Raw genomic sequence first — 19,570 nt, forward strand, 5'->3', positions numbered from 1 at the left:
GTTACAAAAAACAGCAGGCCACAGATGTCAACACATGGCCTTCTTCAGTATGCAATACAGGATACAACCTAGTCACTTAGTCCTCCCTCCCTTTCAACTTGTAAATGAAAGTCTGAGCTGAAAATGGCTTGTGGGTTCATTTGCCTCCCCTTTCCTTCTTGTGTGACCTCTTCACCCTCAAATCTAACTGCTTCTCTGTCAACAGGGAGCAAGAGGCATTCTTTTTATTTTACTTTTCTCTCCCCCTTGTTTTTCCTCTCTGTTTTCAGGCTGGGCATTCTGACATCGTCGTATTGATGATGTCACAAATATGAACATGTGATATCACAAGCTGGCAAATTCCAGGCTTGAATACACACAATAAGGGCTTCTCTCATCTCTCGTGTGAGTTCATCATCCTACTCAATTTATTGCAAATGGTACTTCTTGGAATGTCGCCCATTGCTTTCTGTCACCTCAGCAATTTGTTCCCTCTCTCCCCCGACTACTCTCCATTTCCAGTTCTGCCTTTGCTGGACACTATACACATACATTAATCCTGGTAGCTATACGCTCATTAAAAAATAAAATAAAAAAAATAAAAATTTTAGCAAAGTTTTACACAATGTAGATCCTGTCCCGTCCCCTACAGTATTGAAAGAGCATCAGATACGTGTGTGATCCATTTATATTTTATAGCCCACACGGTCAGGGTGTACCTACTCACATTTAGAATTAAATTTTGGAATAAATGACAACACTGAAGGTTGAAGTAGGAGAGTTTCCACCAATGTATATTGGTCTGTAAACTTGTAGGTAGAATTTAGAATAACAACTGGCCTGCGTAAGATGACTCTTTTGCCATTCTATTTTGTCTAGCATAAATTTCTGCAGACTTCAAGCAAAAAGCAAATAACCATAACATGAGTTACTCATGAAAAACGGAAACGGAAGAGATGCTTACATATCTGGGAATTGTATTTCTGAAGCACTACAAACTACAAGATCCAATTCCCACTTTGTTTGTTGCGTCGCCAAGACAACCGTTCATTGGGGACATCATGGAAATGCCAGAACAGGAATCGGTTACAGTAACCAGCCAAATACAGGGATAGTAAACTCATCAGCATGCGATAGTGTGTACAACATTCAGAGCTATCGATTGATATCGATCATTCAAATCTAATATGCTATTGACACGGTTACATGCAGGTCGACTTTAATTTCTCCGGGGATTAAGATGTGACATAGCTGTACATATAGCCTACAGTATAGCCTCGGTTTTACGTTATCGCAGAATCAGCCGCGATGGCTACAGGTGGGCTGTACAAACTAGACGACGGAGAAGCGTGTCTCACAAATTGTTTTCCCGTCAGATCGTTCTTTCAGCCAAGCAAAGAAGGTATACAGTATAGACGTATTTAAACAATTTGAATGAGCCATTCTTTAAGTTCATGTAATGCATTGTTCTATATTTATTCTCTTGTTGCTTGATCATGTATGCTGGTAGCCTAAAAGAGGACGTAAGTCGGCACGTTACATGAATAATTTAAATCAGTTACAACTCGGCAGGTTTTCTTACTGTTGTGTGTGCGTGTGTCCCCCCCCCCCAAAAAAAAACAGGAGCAGGACACTGGCTTGTAGCTCACAGAAATGCCATCGAAGAAAAATACAGAAGTAGAAAGGCTCCAGAACATTGCACTGCAGAGGAGTCGGTGGTGTCTGGGAGTACAAAGCTTCAAGACTCTGGCAAAACAGACATAAGCTGCAACACGTTAGATGGGGCTCTGTTGGTAAGGATACACAATTTTATGTGTTAATAATTTTTACTTTTTTATTTTTCAAGCCCAGGCTTCATTTATTGGCATGTGGTCTGAACATTGCTTTTTAGATAAAAATGCAATTTCTATTATTCTTCAACATACAGCTTAAGCCATTTGCAAAGTGTATTAGGTTATTACAAAAAAGGAATTGATAGAAACCATCATGCTGTGTTTCAGATGAGATTACACAGTGTGGACAAGCCTTCTGAGTTGTGCAGTGTTAACATTAGTGACCAGAAATTGCACTCGGTAAGATTCCAGTTTGTTCCTAACGCTTAATAGGCAAAGAGTGGGAGTTGGAGAGAGAAATGCTGTCTGCTTTCTTATGGAGTAGCTGATATGTTTATAAATAATTTAATGTAGCAATAATGTTTTGCAATTGCATTTGCAAGTTTTAAACAGTGGGAGGACAAGACGGGGCAAACTGAGATATTATAGTACGGGTTTCATACAGTTGACTGATGTACTTAATTACTTAATTAGAGATTCATGGTGTTTACCACATCTTTTGTTACTACCCATGCATCAGGCCAAGCCAGAGGATTTTGAAGAATTCGACAATGTTGCTTACATTAACGCCTCTGAAAATCATTTGAATCTGGGTAGGTTTTTTTTTTTTTTGTTGGTTCTTTTGAATCAAATATTGGCAGAACAAACACTATGTGATGTAATATAAAGACAAATAACGAGAAACAAAAATGTATTGCGTGTACATTGTCAGATATAATGTATAGGGAGGTAAACCCCTACTTTAATGGATTGTGCTATACACATAAAATGCCTGGTAGACATTAAAAGTGTCTAAGATATTGTAGGTTTTATGGAAGTGGACTATCTTAACATACGGCACAATATATGTTTTCTCGTTGTCCATTGTAGAGCCTTTCAGCTGGTTTCCCATCCTAAGGGAGCTTGAGCTGTCGCTGAACGGGATACACAGCCTGGCGGTGAACGCTGGCGACTTTCCTCATCTGGAGGTAAAGCCTCCTGAATGAAGCTGCTGACATGGCCGCCTTCAAACGCCGTGATTTAAATGCGCGTCACTCCCTCAGCTCGTTGAGTCACGATGCCCGGGACGAAAGCACGAAATGTTTCTTCGGCAGTTTGATTGATGGCCGCCCAAACATTTCAGGACCGAGTAGAAGCTTCTTAGACCTGAGCGAATTGACAATTATGCTGTATTTTGTAATTTTGCTAAATGAATTAATTTTTGTTACAGACACTGGACTTGTCCTACAACCACCTGTCCAGTGAAGATATCCTGTCCATTGGGCTGCTTCCTTGCCTCAAAGTCCTTCATCTCACAGGAAATGGACTGCAGACACTACCTGACGACATGGCTTCTCCACACTATGACCCTACCCAGTGGTAAACAGGGCTTTTGTTCATCTGTAAGGGTAATATTAATATTTGAGTAATGTTGCATACAATTCTCTGATTTTAAACACAGTAATGGTGGCTAATGAATATGCAAATGACCCTGGCGCTAGCAACAGTAATGTTATCATAAGAAAATGGACAGCGCACATTCATGGTATTTCATGATATTTGACTATGAAGTTATCAGGATTTGGGGTACATCCACCAATCACAGTTAAGTTATGTTTTTTTTTTTTACAAAAACATCCTTGTTGATATCAGTGTACTGTACTAGACCTATACAAAGCCTTAACAGGATATCTCTGAACAGGACTTTGGAACAGGGCATGCTTTTCAGTTCCCTGGAGGTCTTGACGCTTGATGACAATAGACTCTGCTCTCCGGGAGTCTTCAACAGCCTTGCCAATCTCAAAAGGTCAGCTCATTCATCTCATTTAACTTCTGGGATGTCCAGTATGTAGCGGAACTGGGTATAAGCCTTCAGTATTTTCGCCTATTAAATTCCTCTAAAATTGAAAAAGCATTTTTTCCTGATTCTGTGGAATTTTCAGGGAAAGATGTTTCTAAACAAAATGTGCTTGAAATACGAGGGAGCGTTTCCCCTTCTGTCAGCGAATGTGTCTTGATTGACTTTCTCCAGAAAGGGTGTTTTTTAACTTCCTGTAGATGCCAATTTTTTTTCTCTATATGGACATACTGCTTTTAATTCATTGTGTGTGATACACATAAAAAAAGATATATTAAATGTATGTATTTTACCCTTGTTTTCATAGACTTATTTTTCTTTGTATCTGGTGCCCTGGTGGTGCAGTCAGTAAAGGTGCTGAGCTTGCAGGTGCAGTACTGAGATGTCCAGTTTAGGTTAGAATTTTCCTGAATCATTTGTCGGTTAGTGACGGTGCCCCAGAGAGTAATTGCCTCTCATCGCTACCCAGTGAGCCAAAGGTGGAATCTAGACACCTAGAGGGGTGGAAATCTAGCCTGACAGATGTTTTGAAATAAACAGGCGAGGTTAATCCCAATATAGGTCAGTTTTTACCCTGGCCACGTCCTAGTCGGCTAGAAAACTTTCAGTTTTCAACAAAATGTGTTCGGGTGTTCACCTGAATGCCTAGATGGCATTTCACCAAATCTTTATCGACTTTTAACCGTAAAAACGTTCAGTGGGTATCCAGCAACTGATACTGGCAGTGCAGGGAGTGTGTGAGTCTGTAACAGACAAAAAAGCGCTCTCCTCCAAGAGTGTTATGTTACCTCGTAACTGGTCGCAAAAAAAAACAAAAAAAAAACAAACAGGTGAAATAAGCAGTGGCTGGTTTCACTAGCATTTTTTTGGGACTAGTGGTGATCTTTGCCCTCTGGGTTTGTGGTCGACGTTGTAGATGAGAAGGAGTACTGATAGGATTGGGAATTGGCATTTACTAAACTTGATAGTCAACGCCAGTGACTAAATATGTATATTCATATATTTGTGATGTTTTCATTTGCAATTTTAGGCTACGGTATTTAAATCTACAGGGAAACTACATCACAGAGGTGCCTTACTTGCAACAGTTTGGAGATTGTAGAGCTGGACAGGATCTGAAGAGCTGCAGCAAACAACACAGTGAAGATCTGGGACATGGACCAGTCCTTGTTTCAGACTGTGCAATGCTGGCAACCAGCAACAAATCTGTGGAGAGAACTGGTACTGTAAGGGGTGAATTTCAGCCAATTTACAGTTTAAGATAGTTCTTTGCATTAAATGTTTACTTGTTTTTTTCTTCTCTTTTTTCTTAAATGCAGATAATAATGGTTTTCCCACGGTGGAGCAGGAACTGAACAAGAACAGCACTAGTGTACGGTTTGGCCAGTGTCAGTTTTCCATGTTGGAAAAGGGATTTTTGTCATACTGTACTAGGCACCACGCCCAACACTACTGTTTACACTGAACAAACTGTCAGCTAGAAAACAGGAAGTGCTTGCAAGACAGTATAGTCCTGGCCAACACAAACAATGTGGTCTTTTTCATGGTCTTGTTCTTGAAGGAGGATTACACCCATCGGAGAACCTATTCCCCACTACAGATTTCCAGTGAATTCCACCTGCCCCTTCCAGAGCTGAGAACCTTGAATCTGGCTGACAACAAGGTCTGTGCACCTATTTTGTGGAGGATCCTGTGAGGTATACACTCTGTAGTCGGGGGTTTCTGACTCTGCTCTTTGGTGCTGTGTTTCTGCACTTGCGGTGATGATTAAGTGCGTAAGTCACCGATTGGCTTCCAAGGCCTGATTTTATTGAAAATAAACCACAAAACGTGCAGACAGTAAACATGCAGACACCTGTAGGACTGGCGTTTGACCGCCCCCCCCCCCCCCGTGATAATGTTTGGTTTCTTACTCCTGTCCACAGATAGCGGTAGAAGAGGCGCTGTTGGCGGTGGCCTGGTTTCCTTCGCTCACTGAGCTCGTGATTCACTCGAACCCGCTCACCACGCAGAGGAGCGGTAATTCCACCGGCTTGTGTTGTGTGATAACGATGAGTCCAGCTTTTGTTCCCCCCACACTTTTTCTTCTCTCTCAACTTTGGAATGAGCGCCCTTGTTCATAGACCCGAAACATCACTGAAAAGTCATGCATCAATTTGGCACAAAGCAGACCAGCACTTAAATAATTATGCGTTACCAGAAAAAAATTTTTATTTATTATTGTGGCAGCCCACTGCCTGCAGTCAATAGCCCCCTTTAAACATGCTGTGTGTAATGAAAGGCCAGTTCGTGCAGGGCCCCAATTTCTACACTTTTTCTGGTTCCATGGTTACAAAACGCAAATGCTATTCAGAGAACCCCGGAGATGATAAGATAAGGCTTGTCAAAAACAAGCCTATTCCACAGAATTCTGGACAGCAATGTTGTGTGAGTGCTGTGAGTGATGGCGGTGTTGCGGTCGCGGGCGTTGTTCTCAAAGATCTCGTTTCCGTGTGTTTTTTTCCGTAGGGGACCCGCCCATGCTGACCCACTTCCTCCACGACAGGCTGGGCGTCGCCATAAGGCGGCGGAAAGCACAGCGCGATGTGAAGCCGCGCATCGTGATTCCAGTCAACCCCAAGCGAAAGGTCGGGGGAAAGTGTTAACAGTGCGTGCAGATCAAAAAGACAGCGGTGATCTTTTAAAAAAAAAGTATTTTTAAAGATCATTCATTTTTTTATTGAAGTATTTTTTGCTCATAAAGCGCTAAGGATTGTGGTCATTCGGGATGTGGCTTTGAACTCTGGGCAGAATGTGAAAACATACCTGAGTGAGGTTCTCTATGTTCTTATAAAATTCAGGGACTGCGATTAGTTGATATATACCAAAGTGGCCAGAAATTTGATTGGCAGATTGTAATGTTTTGGGTGGTTGGAACCTATTCGTAAGGTTTACTTCCTGTTTTACTGCCAAGGTCTGGATCAATTCCATTTCAAGTTCAGTAAATTCAGAATGTGAGTTGAAATCCCAACTAATTGATAAATTCTCATAGAACATTATACACATTATTGTCAATCGAAATTCAGTTAATTTCCTGAATAGACTGAAATGAAATGGAATTGTTACAAACCCTGTTTACTGCCCTCAGTCTGTTCATTTATAGGTCTTCAGTGCACCTTGAATGTTGAAAGCAAACAACTTTCCACTTTGATTTAATCTCCCTGTAGGGTGCAGTCTCTTTTAGTGCTAAATTCTTCTGATCACTGAGTTTTTATTTAATTAACAATGAATTCCTTTTCATTCCCCTGTTTCTTGGGCGATTCCAGTAACCCAAATGAGACAACTAAACAATCTTTTTTCGGCTTTAAACTTTCAGGTGGAGACAAAAATTCGGAAGGTCCCAAAATTGCCTCTATGCTTGGAGGCCCCTGGTAGACCTTCTCTTCACGGCCAATCCTCCATTTTGGAGAAATTTCCGGAAGATCTCCCGGGTAAAACGGTTCCCACAGAGGGTGAAGATCTGCATTCGTCAAGCGGCCCTGGTCACACAAGCGGTCAGGGAATTGGAAGTGGAGAGGGAGCAGCTTATGATTGCCCGAACGCTTCGGAGGAGAAAGCCGGCGATTCGCCAGGCGCTGAAAACCTGGAAAGGGATGCTTTCTTTATAACCCAGGTAATTTACATGCCAAAGTCTGTATGTAATACTGACCAAGGATCATGCACTAGATTGGGCACAGAAAATCTACCACTGGATGGTGAAATGGATGTTGGTGTTTGGTGACTCGCAGAGTTTGGGGGTCAATTCTGTTTCAGTGAAGTCAGTGGTAGTGAAATTTCTCTCCAACCTTCCCATCAGCAAAACACCATTTCAATAGCTAGCATCAAGATTGCCAGTATACCTCTGTTTGAATTCCCACAGAACTGTCTTCTCCACATTTAGGTGAATGATTTAGATGAATCTACTTGGCAAGAGGAATCAGAGGAGCAGGAACCTAACATCGAACAACAAAGAAAGGATAATTCGATTCCAGAGAAATTCAGAGGCTACGAAATATTACTGGATGCTAAACCAGATCCTTCCGTGTTTGAGCCTGTTGGTGAGAGCTACACCAAGGACACAAAATTGCCAAATTTGTGTATGATAAAATATTAATGTACGGGACTGATATGAAGTATATTTTCATGTCTTAACAGGAATTCAGCAAACAGTTAGAGCCTTGGAATTGGCACTCAAAAACCTCCTTGTTTACAGAGATTCCAAGGCTAATACTGATCTACCTCAGAAGCCATACACAGAAAAAGAGGAAAGAGTGGGTCACTGACAGTCTTGTGTCGTAGTTATAATTATGCTAAGAATACTCAAACATCATAATTTGGGGATACATTTTGTAAATATTCTGAATGTGGGATTGTTTCATATTCTATACTAGCAACTTTTTTTGCAGATTGGCAAACTACCACCTGCAAAACCAAGGAGACTGAAAGGACAGAAGGCTGAAGATGCTCTGAGCAAAATTAAGAACAGAACAACAATAAATAAAGTCCCTTTAGGTAATAAACGCATTTAAGAATAACATTAGTCAAAGGTAGACTGGAGTAACTTCACAGGAATTTAATTACACGTACATCACTTATAAATTATGTCCAGTAACTATAGTTTGCCAGTGTAATACTGTGAAAGGAAGAAATAGTGGACCCAGCATGTCAGAGAAGCAGAGGAGCTGATACAGTGTTTTCACTTAGTTTCAAGATGAGAATGGAAAAAAAAAAAAACACCCAAAAGTTCTGGTTGCATCTTGATTTGTGTATTTGTCTTTTTAGACAAAGTTCTTAAAGGCAAGGATGTCTACAGGAGAGAATATGAAGAGGCTCGGACATTGCTGAAGGACATGAGAAAAAAGTGCAAGGTGGTTAACTTGAAAGGAGCGGAAGAGTAGGCTCAGGAGGAGTGTGGCAAACACGCAAACCTGGATGGGAGGATGGCGAGCCGAGAATAAGGGAAAAACTTGTTTACGCTTCACTGTTCCTCCCCCAAGCTTTATTGTGTTGTGGCATGTCTTTTACCGGTAGCCCTGTAAGGGGGGGGGGGGGCATTCTTAACTTTCAGTGTGGTGCTCTTAACTGCAAACAGTAAAAAAAAAAAAACAAATCTGTCTAAAAATAAATTAGTTCTAAATAAGTAATTCAAAGATCAAAGCCTGGATTCTAGTTAGGAGTGAAATAATCGGGTTCTTACATTTCCCCATATCTATTTGTAAAATTATGTTTACTACACAGTATGTCAGTCATACTGAAGTTTTCTGATCAATAGAAAATTCTGTTTGGAATTTACTATTGTTTTCCCATCCATTTAAAAAAAAAAAACATACATACATAAAAACCTGTTTGCTAAGTGGAATTAAAGTAAAGAAAACAACTGATGTCCTTTTGTATTCCTGTTATTTTTTCCAGGCTGTTACCACATGGTGGCAGCAGAGTACATCCTCTCAGCCTTTTCAGCACACATATCTGCCGTTCCACGCACATTTTTTGTGATGGTTAGGCAGAAACAGGCCCATGTTTTTTTTTTTGACATTTTTATTTTTATAATTCTATAGCCAGACTTAATTTACTTACTTGCTCAATTTGAGAACTGTTTGAAGGTAACAGTATCAACATGGCTTAAACTCAACTCAAATGTAGTTTGAGTAATAAACAAACAAACAAACAAACAAACAAATAAATAAATAAATAAATATTTTAGTTGAGCATATCTGTTTGGCCTATTGGCAAAATATTAATCATGCTCTGGAACACGATAATAAGCAAACTCTTGATTCATTTTTGCACAAAAATTCTGAGTCTGTCAGTTACGATGTACATTGGTCATACATTTATTATGAACTTCTATGGCATTATCCTGACTGAATGGCGAGCAAGCAAGAAATGTTGTGTCAGTTGATATTTAGGTCAGAAAATGTATTTCAAGGACTGCCAAAGAAACGAAAGAAGGAAAAAAACATTTAAAAATGCTTTCTTAATAGAATTATCTTGACTTTGAACTATATGTGTTAAATGTTAATTTTCTTGAACTTGCCCCGCCACACACACAAACACACACACACATGCACAAATACACACAGACACACACACACACACATGCACAAATACACACTTGCACACGCACGCACACACACACACACACATACACACACATGCACAAGTTTAAGCTGTGACACTATGTTTGTGTGTGTGTATGTGTGTGTGTGTGTGTGTGTGTGTGTGTGTGTGTGTGTGTGTGAAAAAGCAATGAAGTCAATGCCTCAACAAGCAAATATGCCTCCTTTTCAGATGTGTACCACGGGGCATTCCAATGGCTAATGGAATTACTCCTGTTTTATTGGATAATATTGCTTTCTTTTACAACTTGTCTTTTGTTTTTTTGTTTCTGTGATTTTCTAGAAGTAGCACAAAGCCAAGCTAGAGGGACTGTAAAACCCAGGAAATGCCAGCTCTTTGCACATGAAGTCAAGCATTCGGGTCATGTCCTCACAGAAAGGGGCACTTCCTCATATCCAGATGAGGGGACAGCTGAACAAAACATTCAAATTCTGGAGACCGCGACAGATGAGCATAGTTTAGCTTTACCAGCAGTATGGACCTGATTTCATAAACTTTGAACAGGGTCTCGATAAACGGGTAGAAAAAAGCACCAAACTAAAGAAAACTAGAAAAACAGAGGCCTGCCAGCTTGAAGTAATGCCCTGTGAATCTTGAATATCCTCATTTTTATGAGCCCAATTCTTGAAAATGAATGAATGAATAAATAAATAAATAAATAAATAAATAAATAAATAAATAAATAAATGATACTAATGCCACCTGGAATGTGATGTGTGGACACAGGAACTGGATGTCACAGAGCGGTGGGTGGCCTTGGATAACAGCTCTTACAAGCAAGACTTTCATGTGCTTCAGAGGACATAGTGCTGATGGGACTAGGGTGGCACTTTTGCATTTGTAATCACTAAAGAAATGCAGGGGTAATGGAAGCAGTGTGTTGCGTACTGCACATCGATAAACCTAAAACAAGCCTGACTTCTAACAGTGAGGCAGAAAATAGCATAGTCTATCACAGAATCATTTATGATATCCAACATTTGTGCTTAATAAAAGAATCACCTGCTATTCATAACAGACAGACAAATTAATAATCAAATCACCAATTTAAATCAAACCACCGTCTAATATATTTTTGGCAGGGCCCTAAGAAATATTAAAACATAGGATTAATAACTTTTTGTTGGTCAGTTATTAAAATGGACTTTAATAGATTTTTTTTTTATTTTTACAAATGTACAAAAAACAAAAAAACAAACAAAAAAAAACTTAACGGTTCCTTTTTCTTTTCCTTGGGGTGGCTTGTGGTGGTGGGGCCCAATGCGAGATATTTTCAAGGGGCCCAAAATCCCTAGTGGTCCCCCTGGGTTTGGGTTACAACCGTTTCTCCGTATGCTTACTGACTACAGTCTCTCGATCCTGACATCGACAAAGTAGCCTACGTAGACATAATATGCGCTCAAATTTATTGACTGCATTTTCGGAAAGACAGGGACAGACACTTGGCAAAACGCCGTCGTTACATTACACGCTTCAATATCCCGCGTCAAATTTTATGGCAAAATGATTTGTTTTTTGTGGGGTAATGCATTTGACATTACGCAATGCAGAACACCCTACCTCATAGCCAATGCCCACTTCATTCAAATATATAGGCTTGGACAACTTAAATTGAACGGGAGAATTTTGTTTCACTACTCCTGCCTCGGAATACACGTATGCATGCTAGGTAATCTAAACAAACATCCTTCGACATTGACTTTTCTTTGCGTTCAGTAACTTCTGTCTCACATTTTCGACAATTTAACGCGTCCGTACGAAACAAAGTCTTCTTTCCTGTAGGAGGCGCGCATCTTCGGTGAAACTGCAGAATACAATCCTGATTTGGTCGTGAATCGTTTCACACTGGTCTCGAGCGTTTGCTGTCGCAGTTACAATCCAAGAGTATATTAGTTGTTGGCAGCGATTTCATTTCTGATTTTTATTTATCTGTTAGATGAGTTGTCTTCGACATGAAGAACATTTTTATGTTTTTAATCCTGCCTTTGTACATTGCTCGTGAATCCGAAGCAATACCAGCAAAAAGTAAGTAGCAATTAAGACTTTGCAAGCTAATGCATGTTTGAAGAGGTAATATTTTGCAGTACTTTTTAGATATTTAAAGCGAAAAGCTATGCAGTTTAATGATTAATTTAGTGTCATATTTGCTGTATAGAGTTATGTGGAATGACACATGGTCTGTGGATAAGTGTGTGCGTGCTGTAGCTATTATTAATAATAGTAATAATAATAATAATAATAATACACTTGTTCTTGCTAAAACAGTTGGACTATTTGATTATTATGTGGAATTATTTAGTGGTCTTGATTCTGCTTCCTAGTCCAGTTTTGTCTCTGTAACTGTTTTGATAATAAAGTTGTAACTAAATTATTTTGTCTTGAACATTTAAAAAACCATTTTATTTAAAGGAAGACACATTAGCAGGCGTTACATCAGGCAAGAAACAAACGCACTCAGAAAAGTAAACAAAAGTAGTGCCGTCGATTACTGTAAAACGCGCCTCTTCACTTAATTCCTCCAGGAAACAACATTCCCGTATTTCATTTGCAACTCCAAAATAAGTGGAATAATAAACAAAAAGTGTATGCCAGACATTGATATATTACGTGTGACAAACAGTTCTTAGCTGCAAAGTGAAATCTACGTTTGGCTTGTTTGTAATGTTTTGGTTTGATTTTTGTTTCTATGTCCAGTCCCTGGAGTGTCTTGTACTTTCAAAGAGAAGACGTACAGCCCTGGCGACAGCTGGCATCCCTATCTCGAGCCGCATGGATTCATGTTCTGCATGCGATGCGCGTGCACAGAGGTATAGTCTCCCTCTTCCGTTGAACAGCTCCTAAAGCATTTAGAACCATGTGATAACCAGGCTCATACCACAGGCCAGCTGTGTATGTCACTGCCTATCAGTGCATAAATCGAATAGCTGCGCGATTTGGATACTAACTGTTGTATTATCGAATTGAGTACATGCCCTACCAACTCTGGACGTGGTGGATGCCATATCTGTCATCCCAATTTATAAAGAAATAGGCTGTTTTTACAGAGCTACTTTATGCATTATGCTTAAGTATTAAAAATATCATGGATATCAAAAATTCAGCTTTCTCTTCCATCTCTTTTTTATGTTGACAAGATGATCACAAGTCAGGCTTTTAAACTGTATTCAGTTCCATTTAAATATATTAATGTGCTCTAGTCATGTAAAATATTTACTCAATTCTGGTATAACTTCATTTTTAAGGTTTACAGTTGTTACTTTCCACGGTGCTGTAGGAATACTGTGATATTTACACATAATCCATTTAACTGTTTCTTGACACTCAGCAGGCCAAATGTGCAGCATGAAGGTGTGCTTGTGTGTGTGTGTGTGTGCGTGTGTGTGTGTGCACACATGCGTGTGGGAATTCCTTCATGTGGAGCTTGTAAATTCTCCTAGACTGGCCGTGTGAAATGTAGCACCATTAAGTGTCCGGTCCTTCGCTGTGAGAACCCAGTAACTGATGCTCAGCAGTGCTGCCCCCGCTGTACAGGTACCATCAACCGATCCATCCATCCATCCATTATCTAAAACTGCTTATTCCTGGTCAGGGTCGCGGGTGGTGCTAGAGCCTATCCCAGCATGCATTGGGCAGAAATACACGCTGGACAGTTCACCAGTCCATCGCAAGGCACACACACCATTCACGATGAAACTTATCAGTTCCTTATTTAGAAATGTAACTTTTACTTGTTGCAGTTGGAGAAGCGTTTCCTTGCCCAGTCTCTCTATCAAGAAGCTTCAGAAATGTGCGTGAGATAGTCACACATACAAGTAAAATTCATGGAGATGACTGACATCTATTAATGAAAAGTGACATCTTAATTTAATAAATATTCAAAAGAAAATTCTTCTTTCAAAATGATTGTACATTTTGGTTCATAACATGTTTCATCAAAAATTCTCAGGGATCTGCAGGAGTACTTTCAGATCTAGAGCCTAGCATCTAAAGAGTTAAAGTGTTTTAAATAGATATTTGACCCAGGTCTGAAGATAGTGGTGGGTCAGATACATATGTCCACTACTGTGGACAGTGATGGCGGTACTGGTCCCCATTTTGACCTCAGTAATGCTAATTATTAGTGGACAGACATGCTGACTTTAGCATTGGTCTTGAACTTTGGGTGCCCACCATCCCAGGCCCTGCAAAGCTTAAGAGAGAGTCATGGTATGGTCACACACTGTTTTTGGTAGTAAATACACGTGCCTCCTTCCTTTCCCATAAGATCAGCACAGAAGCCCAGCAGGGCTCAGGGCGCCAGTGAAGGTCTGTCGCCACAACGGGACCGTGTACCAACCGGGAGAGACGTTCGCCAACCACGACCTCTTCCCGTCCAGGCAGGAAAACCAGTGCGTCATGTGCACCTGTTCCGTAAGTCAAACTCTCCTTCGCCCCTCGGTCTGTGCTGGCTTAAGAATGGCTGGCTTCGGGTGTTTGGTTTGATGTTCGTGGTGTGGAATTTCTGATGATTAACTGTGTATCCGGCTCATATATTGTGCACAAAATCTTCCACTGCTTCTCACACTGGGCTGTTTAACTGATATTCCCATAATAGCAAGGGTAGGGTTACAAACATTGGCGGAATTAAGACTCACCAGAACGAATTACGGTTTTGTTCTGGACAGGCTGTTTTGGATCACGTTTTTACAAGGTCTGACTGTGCTGCTGTTATTTAATGTCTGTGCTAGGACAGAATGTTGAAATGCTTGTAATATGGCATCTCACTTTATCCGGGCTTAGAGCTTTCGCCCATGACTGATGCTCAATGTTGGTATGTGACTCTGTCGCTTTAGAATGGAAACATTTTCTGCGCCCTGAAGACTTGTGTGATACCCACTTGCCCATCGCCGGTCTCTGTCTCGGACACATGTTGCCTCGTGTGCAAAGGTGATCACACTTTTCCAGGTTTCTTTGTGTATGAGTCTGTGTATGATTGATAAGAGATGCTTACCTCCAAAAGGGAACTTGTTGCGTTGTATATATCGAAGTATATAACTTAATTGATAAATAAATACGATTAAGCTGGCTATACTGATGAAATTATACCAAGTCAAATGAAGTAACACATCTGTGTTGACTTTTATCCAATTTGACTGTGACAGCAATGTTGTTTCAAGTAAATATTTAGTAAGTAGACCATTTTAAATATATTTCTGACTGCTTTGTCCTCATTAGATGCTGGCATTAATGTTAATTCTGCGTCAATAGAAGATGGAGGACTGCAGTTAAACCGAGGAGTTGTAAGTGTTTTCTTTTTAAAAGTAGTGACATTGAAGTATTTGTACTGTATGTGAAGTCCCTCAAACTGCCTCTGTTCTCTACAGTAGCCGGCCTTAATTTATGAATTAAGGATAGATACGGAATACATTTCCCTCGTAAAGATACACAGACTTAGCAGGGCCATTAGGAAGTGCATGGTACATGATAGGTTGAATTATCTCATTGTGGTATTTTCATGGACATGGCAACCATTACAAACCCAGAGCAAGTCTCCGGAGTGTTTATTTATTTCGTTATTTAGTTTATTCGGCAAGAGGGACTCAAAAATGGAGGAAGGCAAGTTCCTAACACTCAGCGGCAATCATCTAACCACATCCAACCGTTTGTGCACCTGCCCCCCCCCCCCCCCTCCCCCAAATGCAAGAGACACTCACAGGACCTGTGCGTTGGGGAGCAGCCAGGGGGACGGGCTGTCCGGGCCACTCCGTCCACGGCCAGGACACCCCCCAAAAGCCTGAACCTCCAGGGCCTGCGCCTGAAAGGGGCGGCAGGGACCACGGTGAAGATCGTCATGCAGCAGAGCCAGCAGAGAGGTGGGGGCGGGGTCAAGCTGAACACAGTGGGAGGGGTCTCCGGAGTGGGGGGGCGTGGTCATGGATGGAGGTGGTGGCATGTGACAGGAAGAGCAGGGATGAGATGAGGGAAGCTATATTGTACAGTGGCAAAAAGCTCAATATCAAATGTTATTTTGTTGAGGTTCTGGGTGATAAGGTGGCATTGCATCCGCTGTCAGTGCTGTAGTATTGGGAATGTCTTTTTTTTTTCAAGATTGTAGTAACTTAAAAGGCGTATATGGGTTTAGCCTTCTCATACATGTGGTGCCCTCTCTACCGTTACCATACTTTTGGAGGGCGCTGTATCTGATAGATCTGTTACAGATGGAATCTGAACTTTCTGTGTTTTTTTTAGCTTGCATTTACAGCGGCAAAACCTATTCCCATGGAGACGTGTGGCACCCGGTGCTGGGCAAGGTGCTGGAGTGCATCCTGTGCACCTGCACCGACGGCGTGCAGGAGTGCAAGCGCATCACGTGCCCCAGTCAGTATCCGTGCCAACACCCCGAGAAAACCCAGGGCAAGTGCTGCAAGACGTGTCCAGGTAGCCTAGCGCACGGCAAGGCGCTAACGCACCACTACATCCCCACCCCCCTACAGCTACACTGGGTTGAGGGGTCACGTTGTAACACTGGGAAAGGGCTGAAGTGATTCAGAGCCTTACCGCGCACGTGGATTGCAAGAGATTAGCGGTGATTCGGCTTTTATCGTTCCGTGCTTCTCGGTTTTATGCCAGGATTTAGTACGTCTCGTCCTTAATTTGCAACGCAGTTGAGAATCAGTTGTCAGCTGATTTTATGTAAACTGTCAGTCAAGACTCACAGCATGGGTTAGTGGTACTTCTGAGCATATATTACGCATACGCCTGATTTATTTGACGTCATGTCAAATGTCAGCTCGTCATCACTACAGTTCTCTCCAGCATAGTGATAGGGATTTGAATGGATGTTCTACTTTGACCTCAGGCATACTAATCAAATTAAATTGCAACATAAATATTTGACTCAGTTTTACACAAGATGGATAATGATGAATTGTGTTCTTTCTTCGTTTGATTTAACGTGAATAATTCTTATACCTGCAAACCCAATAAAGTATACTCCGTTGGAATGCACTTGCTCTACACTGACACTACGATAAGGACGTTAACGACAGGAATGGGTAAGATTCCCTTTAAATATGACGCAGTGCAACACAAATGCTTTCCGCCCCCAGACCTGAAGGAAGAAGCCAACAGGACGCAGTGCCTCTTGGAACGCGACCACAACAGCCTTCTGGTTTACAAGTTTGAGCCGGGTTCCGAGGCCGATTCGAAGGGTTCCGTCAGGATAATCGCCATCGAAAGGCGAGGAGCGGCCGAGGTCGAAGTGCAAGTGTGGAAGACCGTTGAGGGTAGGCGAGAGCAGGCCAGTCATTGGCCAGTCGGGAAACGGGTCATCCGGTCATAGGGGGGCGCACTGCACGGTCACGGGTCATCTTCTGATGGTCGTGGAAATTGGTGACCACGCTGATAATCCCCCTTTTCCTCCCAGCAGGAGCTCTGCACTTGATGGAGATGGGAGAACTTCAGAAGAAAGATCTTACAGAGCATCCTGAGAACTATGTCTTACTGACCACGCTCGACGAGGGTAAGCTTAGCACGAACAATACTGAGTACAGTGCATAAATTTATATTTTTAAATGTAATTTGTTACTTTAAAAACTTAACTGACAAGGAATATAGAAATTTAAAAAAGAAAATTACTGTAGAAAGGTTGTACATGCTGTGGAAAATTTCCAAAAGAAGTGTACATGAGAGGTGTGTTTGAAGCACTCAACTCTTGGTTATACTGTAATTACTCATTAAACATGCATCCAGCCTGTCTTGACATTAGGTTTAAGTGTACTAATGTTCCCAAAGAGACTTGTGAAAGATTTGAATAGGTAGTACTTGTGATTCTGGTAGGAACTGATATTGTTCCTGCAGCCGATCCTTTCAAATGGAAAGAAATGTCATTGGCAGTTTAAAAGAAAGTTCTGCCCAAACGAGACAGCAGTAGTATGTAGTGTGCTGCCAAGATGGAGGGCTGCATTATTCCAATTTTTTTTTTTACTTAATCAAATCCTATTCTGGTAAAATATTCTACGAACTGCTATGATACTATGAACTCCTCCTCAGTATGAAAGAAATAGAATTATATGTTCCTATTTACTTTTTTATTAACTGTAATATAAATGTTATATGTCTTGTATGACTTTTAGTAACAGTACTGAATGTTTAACAATTCACAACACATGAGTATGAGTTGTTATCCACTAGTACTCTGTGTCTATATTGATACCTCCAACAGTAACGAGACAATTGATATGTCCTTCTTTCATTCACCCAGTATTAAAAAAGGTTTAATTTATCATTATGAATCGTTACTCCAATACCCAGAACCTTTATATGTAGGAACATAGACATATATCCAGAGCAACTTACGCAGCTATGTTTGTTAAAAAAAACTCAAAATGCATCCAGCTGGATATTTACTGAAGAAAGTCAGGTTCAGTGACTTCATGAAAGCTTACAGTAGCATTTCCCCACACGGGAATCAAACTTGCAACCCCCGTAGTAAGAAGCCCAGCTCCCTAACCATTATATTAGCTTTCTTGTTCTAATCAAATCTGCACACGGCAATAGAGGAAAATGGGCAAATTCCAGTTGTGCACTTACATTATAGTACACTGACTGAAAACTCATCTGACGCTAACTGTCAGTGGGCATTCAGAAGTGACTTTGGTTACACTCCAGCTTCAGGCCTCTTGTGTTAGATGACCTCATTTCATTGATCAGTGGTGAGTTCTTAGGAAGCAGCAGCTGTACAGCGGTGTCTCCGCTTCCTTCCAATTGGCTAACTGGCTCGAAAAAGGCCGACTTTAGACAAGCTATGACATAAAGATGAAGGGATGACTCACTGACAGACATTTGAGAGAGCTGGATAGGTGGACTCTAATCGCCTACGACAGAAGAAACCCATCGTAGACATGAGGATAGATGAAAGGAAATTGACTGTCTCCATGAGTGACTTGGGGAAATACCTCTGATTTCCTCTTCACAAGTAGCCATGTCTGGTTCAACTGCATTTGCAAAAACAAAAAAAAAAAAAGATGGCAGCTGTTTTTGAGATGCATTTGAGAAATGGATAATGTAGCAAGCAAAGAAGGCAGAGCACATTGTAAGATTGAATCTGTGTTTGTTCTTTTTTTTGTCTCACCGTCATGTGTGCAGAGACTTGGAAGAAATTCAAGGAGGGTGCAAACAAGGGAAAGGAATTCCCAAAAGGCAGAACCTGTGAGGAGGGAATTAAAGAGGTGCTGAGGTTTCTAAACCTCGAGCAGCTTGACAGCTTGTGTACCTCTTAACATCTCTGCTTCGCCTCCGGACTGTTGGAAAAAGAACTTTCAAGAAATACCCAGCCAGTATGATGACACTCTAGAAAATTTGTACAAAGTACTTTGCTGCATTTTCGTCTGTGGACCTCGGTGCCTGTTACGTATTTCTCTTCTCGATGACTAGACACCGATCGTCTGTAGCCTGCTTACGTGAGTTTATACCAGACGTTTTCCATGTTCTCTGTTTAACCAAAGCTTTGAACCTGGCTGGGCTTTTCATAACAGACTGGACCCCTTGAAGCTCCTACCAGGGATTAGTGTGGACAACTGTCTACATGCTGATCCTTGGTGGTGGTTTTTAAATGGAGTCAGATAAGGAACATTCTGATCTAACATGGAGTGGAACGCACTAGAGTCCGAAGCACCTTTTGTTCCTTCTTTCTCATGCTTGACAGTTGACATTCTTCAGGAGTAGCGAATTGCTTCATCGAAGACAAATAGTTGAATACTGCTTACACAAAGCTGTACAACCATTGAACCAAGGTGGTTTTTTT

General features: G+C 41.1%; 2 protein-coding genes across 5 annotated transcripts; both read left to right on the forward strand.

The window, feature by feature from the left end:
* Positions 1–56: 56 nt before the first annotated feature.
* xrra1 (X-ray radiation resistance associated 1) lies at positions 57–9,047 on the forward strand. Of its 3 annotated transcripts, none has more exons than XM_064352431.1 (17): positions 57–384; positions 1,603–1,772; positions 1,980–2,051; positions 2,332–2,404; positions 2,682–2,779; positions 3,022–3,170; positions 3,493–3,597; positions 4,679–4,869; positions 4,968–5,020; positions 5,210–5,311; positions 5,574–5,667; positions 6,157–6,275; positions 7,004–7,300; positions 7,568–7,724; positions 7,822–7,937; positions 8,073–8,178; positions 8,449–9,047. In XM_064352431.1, the coding sequence occupies exons 3-17, from the start codon at positions 1,980–1,982 to the stop codon at positions 8,562–8,564; spliced, it is 1,848 nt and encodes a 615-aa protein (XP_064208501.1). In that variant the 5' UTR covers positions 57–384; positions 1,603–1,772; the 3' UTR covers positions 8,565–9,047. The 3 variants fall into 3 exon arrangements, with proteins under 3 accessions (XP_064208501.1, XP_064208500.1, XP_064208499.1); XM_064352430.1 differs by lacking the exon at positions 57–384 and adding an exon at positions 903–1,381 and having other exon boundaries at positions 5,249–5,311; XM_064352429.1 differs by lacking the exon at positions 57–384 and adding an exon at positions 904–1,381.
* A 2,090-nt stretch (positions 9,048–11,137) lies between these two features.
* On the forward strand, positions 11,138–19,570 carry chrdl2 (chordin-like 2). Of its 2 annotated transcripts, none has more exons than XM_064352438.1 (11): positions 11,138–11,811; positions 12,481–12,593; positions 13,224–13,317; positions 14,051–14,196; positions 14,619–14,712; positions 15,001–15,065; positions 15,470–15,638; positions 16,015–16,203; positions 16,875–17,051; positions 17,192–17,287; positions 18,913–19,570. In XM_064352438.1, the coding sequence occupies exons 1-11, from the start codon at positions 11,739–11,741 to the stop codon at positions 19,044–19,046; spliced, it is 1,350 nt and encodes a 449-aa protein (XP_064208508.1). In that variant the 5' UTR covers positions 11,138–11,738; the 3' UTR covers positions 19,047–19,570. The 2 variants fall into 2 exon arrangements, with proteins under 2 accessions (XP_064208508.1, XP_064208509.1); XM_064352439.1 differs by having other exon boundaries at positions 11,146–11,811; positions 17,195–17,287.

Source organism: Anguilla rostrata, chromosome 9 (assembly GCF_018555375.3).
Source record: "Anguilla rostrata isolate EN2019 chromosome 9, ASM1855537v3, whole genome shotgun sequence".
NCBI lineage: Eukaryota > Metazoa > Chordata > Actinopteri > Anguilliformes > Anguillidae > Anguilla > Anguilla rostrata.

Excerpts from the sequence above, each read along its gene's own strand:
- xrra1 (XM_064352429.1), top strand. The coding sequence starts at position 1,288 with ATGGCTACAGGTGGGCTGTACAAACTAGACGACGGAGAAGCGTGTCTC. Across the intron at positions 5,312-5,573 it reads TGAATCTGGCTGACAACAAG|ATAGCGGTAGAAGAGGCGCT; the intron begins GTCTGTGCACCT and ends TCCTGTCCACAG. Across the intron at positions 7,301-7,567 it reads ATGCTTTCTTTATAACCCAG|GTGAATGATTTAGATGAATC; the intron begins GTAATTTACATG and ends CTCCACATTTAG.
- chrdl2 (XM_064352438.1), top strand. The coding sequence starts at position 11,739 with ATGAAGAACATTTTTATGTTTTTAATCCTGCCTTTGTACATTGCTCGT. Across the intron at positions 12,594-13,223 it reads TGCGATGCGCGTGCACAGAG|ACTGGCCGTGTGAAATGTAG; the intron begins GTATAGTCTCCC and ends AAATTCTCCTAG. Across the intron at positions 14,197-14,618 it reads GCGTCATGTGCACCTGTTCC|AATGGAAACATTTTCTGCGC; the intron begins GTAAGTCAAACT and ends CTGTCGCTTTAG.